The sequence below is a fragment of the Pungitius pungitius genome, chromosome 4 (assembly GCF_949316345.1).
Source record: "Pungitius pungitius chromosome 4, fPunPun2.1, whole genome shotgun sequence".
Classification (NCBI taxonomy): domain Eukaryota; kingdom Metazoa; phylum Chordata; class Actinopteri; order Perciformes; family Gasterosteidae; genus Pungitius; species Pungitius pungitius.
In genome coordinates, this window is record NC_084903.1 from 3,315,094 (window position 1) to 3,332,145 (window position 17,052).

General features: G+C 42.6%; 1 protein-coding gene across 1 annotated transcript in view; it reads left to right on the plus strand.

Moving 5' to 3' along the window:
* Positions 1-17,052, plus strand: part of si:ch211-186j3.6 (neural-cadherin) — a 199,009-nt gene that overhangs the window by 84,951 nt on the left and 97,006 nt on the right. The window contains exons 8-13 of the mRNA XM_037490285.2: positions 5,290-5,462; positions 9,008-9,176; positions 10,258-10,428; positions 10,702-10,874; positions 11,914-12,081; positions 14,345-14,594. Coding sequence (XP_037346182.2) covers positions 5,290-5,462; positions 9,008-9,176; positions 10,258-10,428; positions 10,702-10,874; positions 11,914-12,081; positions 14,345-14,594 — 1,104 coding nt within the window. The remainder of the gene's footprint in view (positions 1-5,289; positions 5,463-9,007; positions 9,177-10,257; positions 10,429-10,701; positions 10,875-11,913; positions 12,082-14,344; positions 14,595-17,052) is intronic.

A 17,052-nucleotide genomic window follows, 5' to 3' on the forward strand; every position in this document is an offset into this window, starting at 1 on the left:
GCTCTTGGCTCTGATATTTATTGGTCACAGATTGTGTTGCTTCAGTGAGCAGAGCAGAGACAGTTTAAGGCGAACGCAGAGTAGACGTGTTCGCATCTCCATCAGGATGTGGCACAATACGTGTATTTAAAACATAGATTTAATTATATTGAACTGTCAATGTTATTTGTCTAGTTGAAAAGATGTGTACAGATATTCATGTTCACATGTTCGCTCCCTCTCTTACACCTCTATGACATGACTTTTGTTGATTTCAATTGAATTATCTCAATATCTATTGGATAGACTTTGGGTACATACATTAATTTCCCCTTTGGGATGAACTGTAATCCTTTGTTTTCTTGGGTCTAATACCTGCAAGAACGGCGTCGCCCAGCCTCAGGTGTACTCTGTTCACCAGGTTGACTGCGTTGTCGTTGGGCGCCTGTTGGCATTTGGTTGAAAGTACAGCTGTTGTTATTTAGGCGGATCCCTCTAATGTACACCTGCTAAGCAGAGCCGGAGGATCTTCATTATATCCACAAGGATAACATTTACTGCATAATCAACACCTACTTTACCCCCTGCTGCTCACACTAATAGCTAGCCAAGATGAAAATTGATGTCAGGATTAATGATGTCCGTGGCCAGCTTATGTTGACCCAAGTCAGTTGCTGTTTCTATAGCAAAGAATAGATCTAATTTTAGCCTCATTGTTCCCTATTTGTCACAATATCTCATAATCCCCCATTTTACAGTCAACACAAGCCACGCACTGTACAATAGCCTATTTGGGTTTGGATAATGAGATATTGGGATCAAACCATCCAGGGCCCTGTCGCTTTAGAGTACGGGCAAATTGCTTTTTTTATCATATTAAAGGTGTCCAGGTGAGAGATTTGGTCTGAATACATCTAGCTGCTGCGACCGCCAAACTTTAAATGAAAGTCAGCAACACTAGTGTGGAATATAAGTCTATAATTAAAGCCTTGCCAACATAAAAGAAATAGCATAGTGAATTGCGTGTGCATAGTAGTGTATGCTGCTATTTAACTGAACAGAGCTGTAAGGTGGCTTTGAGTGTAGAAGTTATTTGTTGGTTTTCTCCATACAGAACCCTAATGAATAGATTTCCAGTTAAATATTGAGATTATTGCCTTGATCTTAACAAGTTTCATTGTGCCATTGTGTGTCCTATTATTACATTCTTTCTGAAAGATTTCTGTGCAGCACTGCTTATTTTAAATGAGCTGGAAGGCTGATGCATAATGGTGGTCATGGCCTTCAAGTCAGTAACACCACCTCAGGTAAATTCAATGTACAAATTAAAGATGAAAAATAATCCATATAGTCCGTATATCGATTACAGCTGTCAATGGATTTGAAAGAGTAACTGATTAATTGCACATTTTAAAATTCACCGTAAGAGTTTGTTTTTCATTAATCAGAAAGCGTGTATTTTAGACTGTCATTTAATTGTATTTTTTTAAACACAAAGCTACACACAAGTGATCATCTTGGAGGCCGAATTCCAGCAGGTGGGACATGTTGGACCAGCAACTCTTCCTGCTGTCCTCGTGCACTTGGCTCTCAAATCTCCATCATTTTTGTTTGAAGTGCCAACAATCTCCAGACATTAGCAGGACGTTTTCCAAACCACTGTCTTTTAGGGACACCGTGGTGGTCCTCTGCAGGGTCGATGTTGAGATGGAAGTAGTAATCCCCCTTCTGTTTGACACGTGGAGGAATTCTTCTGCACTACTATCCACTTTATCTGCTTATCAAGCGTTTGTATGTCAGTGGTTAATAATATAATACGGTATAACAACTCCGTGCTTTTAATGGAACAAAGTGAAAATTGGATCGACTTTGCGCGTATAAAACTGGAAGCAGCGCGACACTACATGCATTAGGTGTATTTGTGTTAAACCAAAGACTCTACTCCAGAAAAGGCACTGTGAAATAGCAGAAATAACTGTGTAAATTGCTATTATACATACAAGCTTTTGCAGAACATCCCCTCAGATTCCCCTGCACACACACAGTGCTGGCTGACCCTTCTAGTGCACAAGTGTTTGCTGAATACCAACGTTTGTTTGCACCTATGGGAATTTCACCTCCAGGCTGTGTATGTGTGAGTGAGTGAGTGTATTTATACATTCATTGGTGACATACACATTGTATGTGACTTTCTTAATGAAAAGTGTCCTTACACCTCCAAGAGTGTAAATTAAAATCATCTTTTAGCCTCTCGTGCCTATTTTTGTCTCTCTCGAACACACACACACACACACAGCCCTACGTACGACAAACACCTCAAGGCACACACCCCCTCCATGGCAATCCTCCATCTCTTGTGCAACACACACACACAAAGGCAAACGACAGCGACATACTGTACATGTGTAGCTCGTAGAGCGTTACCTGGAGTAGACTGCAGCCCTCCTCTTTGCTTTGTGCCGTTTCCTCTGTCAATCATTAAATGGGCACACTTTAAATCTTTGGCCAGCATGGGTCATGCTACTTTTGAAGCTGTGACACAAAATGGTTACAATAGATTCATACGACGTCTGGCTGCTATCTGTCTCATCGGTGGCTTTGGTCTGGCAAACGGAGATAGAAGGATGAATGCTGGACCCACGGAGACGTGTCCACGATAAGCGATTCCAAGGTCTCTCGTGTAACAGAAAGCAAGTGAACACATGACAGACACAGCACCTGCCTGTGGAGATAAGGAGGGTGTAGTAAGTGTGGCCCACACGCACAAGTAAACAGAGGCAGAGGGCGGGTTGAATGCAGAGCAAAGCAAAGAGTGGGATGCAGATGAGCCGCCTACACTGGACTGGGTGACAGCGAGAGGGAGGCAGCTAAACGGGAATACCAATCAATTTAACTATTCATATGTTGTGTAGACAAAATGAATGAAATCCCTCTCTCCCTCTCTGACTTTGCTTTTAGACCAGCGCAGCGACTGTTTGATGGTAACGTGGGGGATTTTTCACCCTTGCTCTCACTTTACTCTGGTTGATTGTGTCCTCCGTGTCCTTTACATTTCATGCCATTGAGTTATCTGATCTACATTGCCTACAGTTGGTTTATTTATTAGCATGCTTTGATACATAAAACGGTCATTGTCTGGCATTTGTGGAGAGCTGTTGATGTTTAACAATACTTTGTGTGAGTAAGTGGATCTACTATTTATCCCAAACTGAACTGCACTGAAACAAAGTGGAGAAAAACAACGCTTGTGAAACAAGGCGTGTCATGATCCACTGAATACGGTGACTTACATTTAGTATTTCAGCATGAGGCAGAGCAGGGAAATAGCTTATATTATAATGACAATAGAGATGATAACCATAATGGAAATTATAATAACTTTAAAAGCAAGGCAATAGCCGAAAGAGTGAGGAAACACGAATAGATAATAGATGAAACAGGAAAAAACAAAACATTTTATTAAAGTAGAGAAAATTATAATAATTATTATAATAAAAAAACAGTGTTGAATAAAATCAGTAAATGGACCACGGCACTTAAAACCATTGCTAAGCCCATTGCTTTTCTCCTGCCAAAGTCATCCAGGACTCTAGAAAAGATTCTAACCCAGTAATCTTCCACATCATGGTGCTGCCTAAGCCCCGCCTCCGACAATGAAGGCAGACAAGAAGGAAGCGCGATCGACGTTCATTTATTTGTCATTTTATTTGTAAAATGAATATCTCACCACCAAAAATGATCAGACTCATCTTCCTATATTGAGCGATAAGTCAATGTATTGCATATCGCGACAAGCCTATCATCATGTTCTGTGTTCATTTTGGCAGCTATTTTTTATTTAGTCTTCATTTTAGTCTTAGCCGAAAATGCATCTTAGTTTTAGTCACATTTAGTAATTTTAATCCTTCTTTGTTTTAGTCTAGTTTTAGTCAAAATTACCTTTTAGTCTAGTTTTAATATTTAATATTTAATAGCCATATTAAACTCCTTTTCTTCCCTTTTCAGGCCCAGGGACCGAATAATAGTTTTCTTATAGCACTTAAGTTGTCCATTAGATATCCCTTCTAGGAAAGGACTATAGCAGGGGTGGTTTCTAATGACATGTGAAAAATCATTACATGAAAGGATTTGGCTTTTAACAAGTAGCAAAGCATTTATTTTCAAGGATATTTAACAAATTGCAAGGGTGTAAAGCTCCGCTGACTTCATGAGAACCAGGAACCTAAATGCAACACTTTGTTGTCTTGGTTTTCCTGCGAGGTTTTCGACAGGCCAACGGAAGCTTTATGGTCCTTTATTGTTTCCACTGTGAAATTGCTTGTCCCAACAAAAGAGACCTTAACCTCCTACAATCGGTGCAATACGTTATTTTTTGGGCTGGATCATAAACCAGCCGTTCTCAGCTGGACCCCCACTTTTTATTGAACTGTCTTTTCTTTTTCTTTCTCTCCTCTTTATTTTTTGGTTTCATGACCAGTCTTTTTCTCCTGTCTTGTTTTCCTCCACCTGCTCTGTGCCGCCACATCCTTCACCTGCACTGAGCAGTTCTATCAAAAGCCTCCACCTGTCACGAGTTCTTTGTGGCTTTGTTGCTTGACTGGTGCGCAGATGTCTCCAAACGCTGGCACCGCCACCAGAAAACGGAGCAGCCAGGTCCGCATGAACCTCTCTGCTGGTTAAACGGGTCTTCATCTCCACGCACATCGGTCTCTGGAGTTCCTCGTCTTTAGCCCGCTGACAGTTAGCTAAACTGAGACAGCTGAGCTAAACCAAGGAAGCCCCCTCACACCCACCGAAGCGTAAAATAGTCCGTGGCTGCCCCCGCAGTGAACGAGCGGTCTGGGTTCGTGGATGACGTCAACGTGTCACGTTAATAACCGGTTGCTCATGTCTGTTAGGTGCATGCGACGTATTGGGACTTTGTCACCACCAACATTTTTGGCTCGTCTCGTTCACGAAAGTTAGAATAGATTTAGTCATAGTTTTTATTTTTTAAGATCTGTTTTCTTCTTGTCTTTCTCATGGGAAAAAGGTCGTTAACGGACATTTTTTGTCATAGTTTTCGCCAACGAAATGAACACAGGTTCTTTAAAGGATTAACTACCGAATGTGGGAAGGTATTCATGTTACCTTTGGGGATTTTCACATGTTCTTCCAAGTTTTCCTCCTTAAAATCCATAAAATGAAACGTGTTACTGTTATAAACAGGACCAACTCTGTTATCTCAAAGTCTCACACTTGATGTCACATGGACTGCCAGTTTCGTCTTCATTAGCTCACTGGGTGCGTTACCCCCATGTCTGGCTGCAGGTTTGATCCGGCTGCGTTCCAGCCCGCCACCTCACCTTCAGGGCGTGGAATACGTCCTCAACGTAACGGCGGAGGACGACAACGCCTCGGGCGGACCTCAGGCTCTGTCATCTACAGCCCAGGTCATAGTGGGGGTGGACGACGTGAATAACAACAAGCCTGTCTTTGAGAAGGTAAGAGAAGCAACCGCGTTTTAGTGTCTGCTCTCTTTGTCGCCGTGCCATTCATTGCTCTGCTTCCTGGTCTCCTTCATACATCTAAAGGATGTGTCATTCCTTTCTCCTGTTTGTAAATCTCCTGCATCACCCCTGTCTGCATCTTCTATCCATTAGCCTTTATCTTTCTTCTCTGGAGGAGCGTTTAGCCGCCTTGACCCTCATCTCTCTGCTACATCATCTCAGCCTCTTAATTAAAGCTTCGAGGGATGTGGGCGAAATCCCAACCGGCCGACTCTGGAAGAGCAACGTTTCTACTCTTTTTTTCTTTTTTTTTTTCTTGTCATGTCTTCATTTGAAATGAGCTCACTCGTCGAGCCCCTTGTGGTAGCGCAAGCCAAGATAAGGAGCGTCTGCTGGCCGAGTAAATCCCACTCACTGTCCTGGGGGAGAGCGATCCTTTTCGGCTCCACCTAGTTGCAGGAAGTCGCAGAAGGACAGGGGCAAGATGAGAGCAAAGAGAGAAGATGAAGAGGAGTCCATAGTGTTTCATGTGATCTGTATGCTTGAGTGCCTCCCTCCGGATCTCCTGCTGGCATCAAACTCTATTTGTGATTCATTTCTTTCTTTCAGAGGGAATGATACAGATTGCAATGGACAAAGAAACCCTGAATACAAATAATGCATGAATGAAGGCACATACAAAAATGACTGAAAATCAGACTCAAGGGTAGATGGAAGAGAAAAGTCTGTACAAATATCATGTTTATTTGTGTGTCTGTGGTCAAAAATGGACTAAGAAATTGAAGGTGGAAAAGGCTGTTCTAGAAGAGGAAATTGAGAAGATTCGCCAAGTTGGTTTCACAGTTAGTAGAGATATCCAATGTGTCGTGTTTCCTGTCACTGGCAGCCAGCAGCAGGACACCGAAGCAGCAAGGCCCTTAATCTTGTTTTGATACCCAATCTTATACAACAGACTAGAGTCTCTTTGGAACTCTGAGCTGGATCAGTGGACCAAGGCACCAGGGGCAAAAGGCACACACTGAGGTGTAGGAGTACATGGAGGCGAGATCTCCTGTGTCAAGCCTGATCCTGCACTTTACCAGTGGCATACACATCAGACTACAGACACAAACCCATATTAACCTTCAGCACCCCTAGCAACATCTAGTTGATACTGTTACTCGATGAGACGCCACTCATTCAAGATGAATATCAGAGCCTCTATCAGGGTCATTACTAAATTCTGTGTTTATGTCACCCCCCTATGTGTTTAGTGCCGGCAGTCCATGGACTCTTGTTCCCCTCAATGGAAACTGCTTTAAAGTTAGAGCATGTAAATGAAGGAAAAAGAGAGGTGCTAGAGAGGTGCGTCCAGTACCCTGATTCATTGATATTAGAACCCAAGGAAGCCAAAATAGTTTAATCTTCTTGTATCTGCGATCTCTTCCTTGGGTCACGGGTGAGGAGAGGTACGTCGATTATCTGGTCAATCCAGAGCTTTTCCGTCAAACTGCTCTCTGTTAGCCCCGACAGTCCGGCTGCGTTGCAACACCTCCCTCGTCGTGGGCAAAGCCCCGAGAAACTTAAGCTACAGCAAACTACAAGGTGGCAGACTGTCCCACCAGCTGTAAAGCAAAGGCCACCGTCTGAGGAAGCCAGTGTACAGAAGTGTACATTGTCTGCTAAGAGATGCACACTCTGTACATTTCAAATAACAAATGACCGGGGATCTCCTGGTGCTTGGAATAGTTGCTGTTTGTTCAGTATGTTGTCGTTGACTGAGCGAGTTATTATTTGGGGCCTCTGACACATTGCATGAGTGAATGCCTGCGTGCACGACTTCATGAAAACCCTTCTGTATTTTCATGCTTCACAGCAAATTGTTGAGCTCTGGAGGCACAAAGTCCTAAACCTTGTGATTAATTCAGATGGAAGAGTGAAAGAGGCAGAGGAAGGTAAACCATTGTTCCATGCTAGAAGAATCCAGGATGGGGTACAAGGGATTGGGAGAAATGGAGGGAAGATAAAAAGAGTTCCTTTGTCATTAGTTGGACGTCAAAGCAAGACATCAAGCAGCAGCACTGAGGGATTCCTTCCACTCCTCAGTCGGCACATGAGTGTCAGCAATCCAGCGAGACGGGAAAAAAAAGAACTTGAGAGCGAAAGATGAGAGACCAAAGGGAGGAGTCGGTAGGGGAAGTGAGTGAAACCCAGGCAGACTGTAAATGAGGATAATGAAGCGCTCTGTCTGTCTGACAAGTTCAGTGATTGACAAAATCTTGGAGAACCCAAACACGGAGCAGCTGCCTCACGATTCACCAAGATCTGCAGGTGCCTAATGAATCAGTATGACGGCTCACAGAGGGAGCGCGGCTGCACCCCATGGAGAGCAGGGGTGATGTGTTAGGGTTGAAGTTAATTTTTTGGGACGTTTTCTTGGGAATGTCTCATTATAAGAACGATAGCCGTTGATAATACTACAATTTCCTTCATGTTCAGGAGAGTCTGTGGTGCATATTTGTAGTAGAATAATATTAATTGTAGTTTAACTGATTATGTATCACGCTGTACTAGTGAAACACATTGTTTAATGTCTGGGTTGGAATCCTTTATATATGTCAAACCCTCAGTGGATGTTGACAGTTGTTTAAAGCATGCACTTCAGGCACATGCATGCATGCAAATAGGATGTATCATGTCTGTGGAACATCTGTCCACTAAGGCTGTCAGAATTGCTCAAAAATGACGTTTGAATATTCGCTTTAAAAAAGCCCATATATTCGAATATCTGGTTTGAATATCTAGCTTCTAGTCTATTTTATTCATGCAATATAAGGTCAGAACAGCAGAGCGCCACCAGCAAAGCAATTCAAATATATATTTGAATATAGAATATTTGTTGACAGCCCTACTGTCCAACAAAAGTTTCCCTCAGCTGACACAAACCAACCTGCTTCATGTCGTATATCTTTCCAACTACAGCTATTTGCTGGTACACTGCTGAAGGCGTTGAGTGAAGTGTGGCGCCCCACTTGTTTTGGACAGAGCCTAACAGAGATCAGTGTTTCATGGTTACCAAAGCACATTGAGAACATTGGCTGCTGGGATATGGCTCCAAAACCCTGAATCCATCACCACTATCCACCTTATACTGGTAAATGTAGCAAACAATGACTGGAAACGGCGCAGGACTTCCTACTGTTGTAGCGTAGGGGTGCGTCGTGAATCTGAAAGAGGCAAATGTTATTTCCTGTCATATTCATTTGAACAAGGCACAATAATGTCCCAGACCAGCTGGGTACTGGTTTCTCTCACTCTGCCAGACAGCCTCTGTCAGTGGATTGCCTTTTCAACTACAGGTGTGTCCTATCTCGTAGCCTTCCTTGCCCCGCCTTCTTTATTTTGGTCAGGTGGGAAAAACAAGTCTGCAGACTTTGGTCTGCTACACCGTCTATAAATACCTTTCTGTAGATCAGAGCGCTAATCCAGGTTTCTCCACACTCTGATTGCGGCGATTTTCTCTTCCTCCCATCTCTGTCCGCTGTCTTAATTCCCCTCAGTGTCAACAGTACAGAGAGAGCACGTCGGTGCTGGAGAACCAGCCGGCTGGGACCTTTGTTCTGCAGGTTCACGCTGTGGATGCTGACGAGGGCTCCAATGGCAGGGTCACATACGGCTTCATGCACAAAGACTCCACTGTGCCTGCATTCAGTATCCACCCTGACACCGGTACTAACACACACACACACACGTTCATTGCACAAACATAGACCGTCTAAAGTACATCAAGGCATGCAGGGTACTTACTTTTTAAAGGTAGATAAATGGCTGCATGGCTTTACTGTTGAAATGTGAAGCATACGATTCTCAACTGATTGTGTTCTCAGATGTTGAGGGCTGTAAACCAAAAGAAAGCCTGTTTTTCATGAGAATGTCTTCTCATTGTGTTTTAATGTGTTTTCAAAGAATATTGACTGAATGAAAACATTAAATTGGGCTCTATATTTACAAGAATATTGATTTTTTCATTTTGATGATCATTCCTAGTTTGAACTCAGTGGAAAAGTTTAATAGAATAAGTTGGAATATTAATTCAATGATGTATCAAATATGTTTTATCCTTTTCTGAACAGAATGTATCGCCCTGTGGTTTTGCAATGGCCACGGACATCGACATTTTTCAGTGATTTGCTGTCTGATTTCAAGTATATTAGTATGTCTAAAACATCATGTAGTGTCCCAGATCTCTACCCATACACAGCCTGCTCTATCTACTAAGAGTGATGTATTGTTTTGCCTTTGGTACTCTGGGATGAAAGTGGGTCAAAAGCCAGTAGAATATGGTTGTATTGTTACTCCAATCCCAAGGCCAAAAACGTGAGCACAGCAGCTTGATTCTTTTAATTACTGCACAACATCACGCTTTACATAGAAGTGGCTGACTGGAGTTTGGAAAACAAAATGTAAAAAATAAGTAAATGGATATAATTTTAGTGAAATGGTGTTTTTCCTTGGACGATTGCATTTTGATTGTAGTTTGGTGTTTTTTTTCTGATCTATCAATGGTGCATCTCTTCGATTTTTAGTGGATGAACTATCATTCACGTCTAAAATATAGATCAAATACATTTTTTCTTTAATGATAATACTTCTTCTTCTGCACTTCATCTGCTCCATTCTCTTTAAATTGTAGCTTTAAGGCAAGCAGAGGAAATCCTTTTGAGTGTTAAATGGAAAAGGCCCTGGGGACCGGAGCGGCATTTTGCGTGATTTAGCGCTGTAATGAAACTGGTTGTGCCCGTGTCTCCAGGAGTAATTGTGACAGCAAGGAAATATGATCGGGAACGCCAACGGGAGTACGCCGTGACGGTGACCGCCACTGACCAGGCGGCCGACCCGCTGATCGGCATTTGTCAGCTCAACGTCCTCATCCTGGACCAGAACGACAACAGTCCCAAGTTTGAGAACATCCGATACGAGTGTAAGTAGGTGCATACGTGTGGTGTATATCGCGGTGAGGAAAACACTGGTTTAACTTGAATGTACTCTCAATTGGGTTTACAGTCCCCGTTTGAAATGGTTTGAAATGGGTGTTAATTAAGATCAAAACAAGATTTTAGGCAATGAAACTACTTAAATAAAACACACGCACTTACTGTTCTGATGAGTCAGAAGCAAACTTGGTCCACAGCGTAATGTTTTCTCTCTCAGAACTACCGAGGCATAAGGCTCAGCTCTTTTTCCTCCCCGATAGACTTCCTTCGCGAAGACACGATGATCGGGACCAGTTTCTTGCGGGTAGCGGCTCACGATGACGACTTTGGCACCAATGCGGCCGTCACGTACTCCATGTCCAGGGACCAGCCTGAGTATCTGAGGGTCAACCCGCTGACCGGCTGGGTGTATGTCAACCAGCCCATTTCCCAGGTACACACTACACTGTATACAGATAACAGAACCCCAAGGGAAAGTTACACAAGGACGGGTTTGGTATATAGACTTGCTACTAGCCGTGTGCTTTTGTCACCAGAAGGAATACCATTGCTGATATTTCCCTCATTTCAGTTCCACTACCCCCTTTTGTTTCAACACCAGCGAGAAAAACAATCTAGGTTGGAACTTGAACAAGCAATAGAGTGTGATTGCTACGTATTGCAAAAGAAGTCTGTCTCGGATGAGTGCTACAATGATTCTCCCAAAAAAAAGAGCAGCAACTCGCTATCTTCCAATGCCAAGAGAATGTCCCTATCCTCAGCCCCTTTCATCTTACACCGACACAGGGCGCCGTGCCAGGATTTTGCCTTGCAGAGAGATTGTGCTCGATCACATCCACCTTCAAGCACGCTAAACCTTTCCACAAACAATACAACTGCATGAAGTATAAATATATACTCATGTTTGTTTCTGTCTTTGCTGATGTGAGAATCTTGCTTGTGGTAATTGCTCAAATTTTTAAATAAAACGGGAAAAACTGTCTTTATGAAAAACGTTTCCTTTCAATCTTGAATTACCCTTAAAGGGACGGAATGTGCAAATAACCTTCATCACATGTTGCGTTAAGAAAAAGGCCATGCACAGAATTAAAAATACAAATTGGATTTGTTTCTGATTGTTCTTTGAAATACACCAGTTAACACTGGCAGTGCAGACTCTCTGTCTAGTTCTTCTCTTTAGTCGCAAAGACAGATGGTTTTTACTGATTGGACTTTCTAAGGCTAATTGTTCTTCTTATGGTTACAAAACACCAAAACACTGCTGCTCCACAGTCGGCCATGTAAATCAATGTAATTATCCTTTTTGTTTTCACCCAAATGCAGTCAGCAGCCTCCACAAAAAGTGTAAAAAACAAATTGCTTGCTTGGAATCGGTCTGATCTGTATTGTCACTGAATAATCCTGCAGCACAGGAACACACCTTCCAGTGATCATCTCTCCTCTCCTCTTCATCTGCGCCCTTGTCCCCACAGAGGACCTACATCACCAGGGAAATCGTGGCCACAGACGGTGGAAACATGAGCAGTTCAGTGGAGCTGTCCGTCACCATCACCAACGTGAAGAACCAGCCTCCACAGTGGGACAAAGACAGCTACAGCGTGGTCATACCAGAGAACACCGTCCGAGACACAGCCATTGTGGTACGTTTGCTCCTTACCAGTTGATCTCAACTACAGAACCACATTAAACTATAAATTGAATCATAGTGCAGTTACTGTGCTACTGGAGCATTTTTCTAAATTAAATTAACAAAATAATAAGGAAAAATAGGCATGTATAGACACGAGTCTAAGCAAGCACTGTCTTAGATTTAACCATTGAATGCAACAACTGGAAATACAGTCATGCTGAAGAAGAACGCTCCCTGCATTACCAACACACAAGTTAAACCTGTCTGCATTGCATGTTGAACTAGAAAGTTGGAGGAGACAAAGCTGTGAATCAGCACTGTCTTAGCAGGGATCAGTGAGGAGGGGGTTATGTTGAAATGGAGTGCCTTGCATTGAGAACCGACTCATTAGAAACAACGACTTAATCAGCTGCCTGTCAGCCACTCCTGTGGCCTGCATGAACTGATGCGATGCCTCATTTCCTGAAACAGCACTAATGGTTCCATGTGGTTGTCTGGTGCAGTGTTTCTCCACAAGTGGGTCGCGGACCCGTTTGTAGTGGGTCGCGGACCCGTTTGTAGTGGTTCGCGGGCCATTGCATGGGAAAAGCATGCATGGGAAGCATCCCCCCCCCCCCCACGTCGAAACTGCCAGCTAACGCGGAAGCAACCCCTCACCGTCCCCCCCGCCCCCCCCGTCGACCGATCAAATTGGGTCGCGGCTCGTCATTAAGGGGTAAAGGTGGGTCCCGGAGCCAGACAAGTTGAGAACCACTGGTCTAGTGAACCCCCCCTCGGTTTTTTGGGATGTCCAGTCAGTGTTTGTGATCAATGTAGTCCATCAAAGCAGTAAATTCCTCAACCAAGAAAGTTGTCATGCTCAAGCTACTTACTCCCAGCCAAAACATACTGTAGAATGCAAAACTGTGCCTATACTGCAGGTAAAGTTGCAAAGCAGGATCCAGTGCACATCCCCTCACAGATCAGAGAAATCCACACAGAAAAGGCCTGTTGTTCTTCCTCAACAAAGATTATGTCACGACCATGTCACATGACACTGATAGGAACCACAACTATTTAGGTAAATGCAGACAATAGAAATTCCACTAATAAATCTCCATTATCTTTACAGTTTTGATGTATCCTGTCATGTTCATTTGATTACTCATATTGCTCTTTCATTCCTCTACAAACTTTTATCTAATTAACAGCATTTTCCAACAATCTTTAAAGCAATTAAGTCCATTAAAGTTGCTGATGAATATTTCAAACTGAGGGATGGAAATGAAAAGCCAGAGGAGAGTGCTTTACACGAGAATGGGCGTGTAAATGCGTGTGTGTGTGTGTGTGAGCGATGCGCCTGCAAAGCGCCTTCCCCCTTCAGTGTATTAATCGAAATGGAAGCGCAGTTTGGATTTGGCTTTTGTGCAACGCTGCAATGACTCCCAGCGGCTTGTTACGGCTTTACTGTTGAAACGCGAGCTTTTTGTGGCCAACATCAGCCATGTTTGGCAGCTCGTCGTGTACCATTATTGTAACTGCTTTGCATCACAGGTTGAATGTACACAGCCTGTTCACCCAAACCACATCACGTCAGAGATGGCATCGTTCGATTTGAATTTGGGTGAATATGGCATCATCTGTGAATGACCTTTTCTTAATTAGTTTGAAGAGAAGTGTTTGTTTCACTTTGATCCCGCCGGGTTCGTTGTCTGGTCCAACAGTTTTGGACTGACTGCCTTAATATTTTAGTGTTCATTATCATGCTATAAAACACTGTTTTGTCCACTGGGCGAATAATTCTTCCATCCCATTTAGAATGAGCACTTGAGTTAAAGCTGAGCAGCTGCTGTCCCCGCTCCTGTTCCTATCAGTAGGATCATTGGCCACAGAAGGGTTATTTTCTTCCAGCTCTTCAAATTGCTAATTGGAAACATAACAAACTTGTTCAATATCCAATTACTGTCCTTTTTGAATATTTGATTCTGTTAGTCGTCCTTCACTTAAACAAGAAAATAATAATGAGTTTCTAAATTTATTCAAAAAGTGGGGAAAGGAGATCTACATAAAGCAATTCATGATCAAGTCTCTAGTAGCTAGCGAGGACGCAGAGACGTCCGTCCTACTGCTCACACAGAGGGCTCCTCCACCAATGGAATAGATGACTAATTAGACAAATCACGGCTGTCTTTCTCATTGTTCATTGTCTTCTCACAACTACTTCTGGTCCACTATTAAAAGTCCTACCCACGCCGGCTTCAATATGATCTAAAAGTGAGCATTGTTCCAAACAGAACATCAAGGCCACGTCCCCTCTCGGGGATCCCAGGGTGACGTACAACTTGGAGGACGGCATGGTCCCAGAGACCAACATGCCAGTTCGCTTCTACCTGACCCCCAACCGAGAGGACGGCTCCGCTTCCATCCTCGTGGCCGAGCCCCTGGACTACGAGACCACCAGGAATTTCATGCTGCGGGTTCGAGCGCAGAACGTCGCCGCTGTGCCGCTGGCGGCCTTCACCACGGTCTACATCAATGTCACAGGTGAGCCTCGTTGGATTCTTTTTGCTTTAGTTGACCACATTAAGCAACGGTATTTTCAAAGCTAAAGAGTATACCATCATCAGGGTTGATTTACCCTTCAGGTGAAAAAGAAAGATGACGGTGTTGTGAAGACAGAAAAGTTAAAGACACACAACATTTATTGTGGATGAAAAGGATTGTTGAAGAATTGTTGTTTTGTTCAATTAACAAACCAGTTATTAAATGTTTTATTATGTGCAGCACACTGAACGGATCAATGATTGTTTGCAGGGACAAAAGACGAGTTGTGTGTTCTTCTTTGTGACGGCCACAGCTAATGGAAGAATAGAAAAGATTTCCATGTTTAATTCACAAGACGGTCTAAATGGACTCGCCAGAATACCAATAACAAAAGAGGAGCCGCATGCTTGTTCAAAGACCCTTTTAAGGTCTAATAGTTACTATAGTTAATATAATAAAGTGCTATACACCCATGTGGCTGACACATTACAACGTGATCAACATCATCCCCTAATGTGTTTTGGTTCAACGGGAAAAAAGGCCAATCTTTAACGATCAGTGAAGTGAAAACCACAGATTTTAAACAGTGGTCCGTTTTCATTCAAATCGGTTCAGAAACGTCAACATTAGTGCCTGCACTGATGTTTCATAACAGCTCACAAAACACACACAAGTGAGTATTGCCTCTAGATGTGAACTTAATTCAATTAATCAGCATATTTGACAGCGAGTTACGATGTGTGGATTGTGGCGAGTACAAGCATTTCAACCCTTGCAAAAGTACTGGTTCTCCCCGACATGCCCCAGACTCCCCTGCATTACATCCCCATGCCACGTGGACACACACACACACACACACGCATGCACACACAAACACACACACTATTCCATTAAATTGTGTTTAATCCGGTGAGAAATAATGAATTCACAAAGACCCTTTCCCTCCTCTTTCTGTCCCTCTTCTAACTTCTCCTCGTCTCCTCTGGCTTATCTGTCTTAATAACAAAGCTCTTTGACTCCTCCAGATGCAATGCAGCGGGGGCAGGGAGGGAGGGCTTTAATGGATACAAGGCCCCATTTTTAATTCATAGATTAAGACATTTGCTCAGAAGAAAGGGGAGCAGAAATGGCACATGAAGCACCGTTGGATCTAATGTGTTGCTCTACTCAAGTCGTTTCTGTTCTGTATTTGACCTTAAATCCACTGTGTGGAAAATTGGCTCCAACATTGGCTCTGAAACTTTGGAGTGCAGTGGATCTCTCACTGGTTCATGTTACAATCTGCTCTCCTCTTTTTCCTTATTGCTAAATGTAACTGATGTAAGCTAAGAGACATTCTCTGTTCATTATTAATTGGACAGAGTTTTCAAGCTTCTGAACCCGAATGTGCCCGCAAGAATAGCCACATCAGCCAAAATGACATAGGAGCTATATAATATGTGACTTTTTAAAGTCTCTAGTATGTGCTTAAATTAATCCAATGCAATATAAATGCCTAGGTTTTAATCACAGTTTGTTTAATTTGGCATCAGAAACAAGCTCCAGAGCGATGAAAGCATGCTGACTGCATGACAGAGCTGGTTCTAAAGACCACAACTCGACTTATTTGATAGTGAAAACAAAAATTGTAATGTAAAACTAGGATCACCTCTAATCACAATGTAAATGATGTCTTGTATTTTCCTCCTATAGCTGAAGGCTTCCTTCTTAATGAAGGCCCAAAATCTACCACAGGCCAAAATGCTTTATTGAAACATCTTAACGAAGAGGATTAAACTTAATGTTGCTTCCAGTATTAAATGATTTGTTTAACTCGAGAAATAATCTATATAAAATTACCTTGTAGGTTTATGACAGATGCAGTAATGCATCTTTTTTCTCATTCATTTAATAAACACATTTTCTAAGAAGTATGTGCTTGTTTAAAAAAACCTCAGATAACTCAATTGTCTTAATGTATGATGTCATCGCAACATAATTCCATTAAAATACCCCAAATGCTGAAATTGAAATATCACCCTAATCCACTCTGTGGCAGGAATTCACAGCTCTAGACAGATGATTTTGTTTTTCTTTAAAGCTCATTCTAATGTGATAGCTGTTTATTTGTAGTTCAAGTAGTTTAGTGGGAGTTCAAGCCATAGAATAATTAACCAAAACGTTTTCAAAAGTGTTCAGTTACAGAATCCATAGATCAGAAATAAATGATCATGAATTCATGAATAAGATCTACATAGAGTTCTTAAATGCAATGGGGCTCAATGCGGCTCTTTATGCCCTTATGCATTTGCCAAGACATTTAGACATTGTTAACCAAAGAGTGAACTATTTTGGGATAAGTAGCAAAACTTACGCAATCATTGTGGCTAAAGATGCAAATTGACTGCAATACCCCTTCAATGTTACGCATTAGCATCTAGTGGCCCTAAACGGAGATTTAGATTGCAGGGGGCTAGAT